Genomic DNA, 1,367 nt, shown 5'->3' with positions numbered 1-1,367 from the left:
AAGGAAACAATGCCTTAACTTATATTACCATTTGAATCATAATATAATGAGAACTATACTGTAAAATTGTCTATCTGTTTATTTTATATTATTCATATTATAAAAGATATCCATGTTGAAAAGGTGATAAACATATGTCTGAAACTCTCTATTACACTAATAGTCCATAGAAAAGGTAGTTTAACCCATATACTTGTGACTGTGTTAAGTTTAGTGAGAGGGCAGTTAGAGTCAGGAATCAAGGGGCAGCTGTTGTGGAGAGGCCGTAATACAGATGTCACAAGTCTATGAGGACATAAAGTGTGAACTCAATGTGGAAACCTTGTATCTGTTATTCTTCCTTTACTAGGTATATCATATGTTACTCTGGATACAAGCCACATGAGCAGAGGGATGTGAAACGATATAGCATACCTCTCTCTCAGAACAGACAGAAGATATGTAGCAGTCCCCATGTTGAGTATAGTTGTTGAATTTGATGTAAAAGTATATAAGTAATTGGTTTTATAGCCTTGTTGTTAATATATCAACAATCTCACATTTCAGAAAAGCACCATGAGTACTAGGACTGTATAAATATTTTTNCGATATTTTAGAATACAGTGACCTATGATGATGTGCATGTCAACTTCAATTGTGAAGAATGGACTTTGCTGGATCCTTCCCAGAAGAATCTCTACAAAGATGTGATGGTGGAGACCTACAGAAACCTCACTACTATAGGTAAGCTGAATTATCTTTTATGTTTCAAATAAGGGGACAACTGTTCATTGGTTAATGGTGCTCTTTTGTAATATGATTGAGAAAGAAGAATGAGGTAAATAAGTCAGGCATGGTTATAAGGTTTGCTACAAATGGTAGCTAAATATTTTTTTACAATTTTTAATATATAATGTCTGGCACTATATTTTAGGATACAGTTGGGAAGATCATAATGTTGAAGAACATTGTCAAAGTTCTAGAAGACATGAAAGGTAATTTTCATTTATAAATATACATATATACCTCTGAAGATTTGTAATGCATCCTATATGTTTTAAACAAAAGTAGCAGTGTAAATAATAGCATGCATTGATAATTATTAAATTCTCACAAAATCATATACCTTAATTTCAGATAGGTGAACTGCATTTGCAAGTCATTCTTTTAAGAAAGAAGTCAAGGAAACAATGCCTTAACTTATATTACCATTTGAATCATAATACAATGAGAACTATACTGTAAAATTGTCTGTTTATTTCAGATTATTCATATTATAAAAGATATCCATGTTGAAAAGATGATAAGCATATCTCTAAAACTCTCTATTGCACTAATAGTCCATAGAAAAGGTAGTTTAACCCATATACTTATGACTGTGTTAAGTT

At 31.5% G+C, this 1,367-nt stretch overlaps 1 protein-coding gene across 1 annotated transcript; it reads left to right on the top strand.

The window, feature by feature from the left end:
• The first annotated feature begins 453 nt into the window (after nucleotides 1-453).
• On the top strand, nucleotides 454-978 carry LOC126488862 (zinc finger protein 431-like). The gene is made up of 3 exons (XM_050122634.1): nucleotides 454-486; nucleotides 597-723; nucleotides 914-978. The coding sequence occupies exons 1-3, from the start codon at nucleotides 454-456 to the stop codon at nucleotides 976-978; spliced, it is 225 nt and encodes a 74-aa protein (XP_049978591.1).
• The last annotated feature ends 389 nt before the right edge of the window (nucleotides 979-1,367 follow it).

Source organism: Alexandromys fortis, unplaced genomic scaffold (genome assembly GCF_014885135.2).
Source record: "Alexandromys fortis isolate MF-2015 unplaced genomic scaffold, M_Fortis_MF-2015_v1.1 scaffold_209, whole genome shotgun sequence".
In the NCBI taxonomy this organism is placed as follows: domain Eukaryota; kingdom Metazoa; phylum Chordata; class Mammalia; order Rodentia; family Cricetidae; genus Alexandromys; species Alexandromys fortis.
The sequence above is the reverse complement of the archived record's forward strand: the minus strand, read 5'-3'. Positions and strand labels throughout refer to the sequence as shown.

What these genes read in the sequence shown, in the direction of transcription:
- LOC126488862 (XM_050122634.1), top strand. Translation starts at nt 454, where the DNA reads ATGTTGAGTATAGTTGTTGAATTTGATGTAAAA. An exon ending in CAGAAACCTCACTACTATAG is followed by an intron (nt 724 to 913) that starts GTAAGCTGAATT and finishes ACTATATTTTAG; the next exon opens with GATACAGTTGGGAAGATCAT.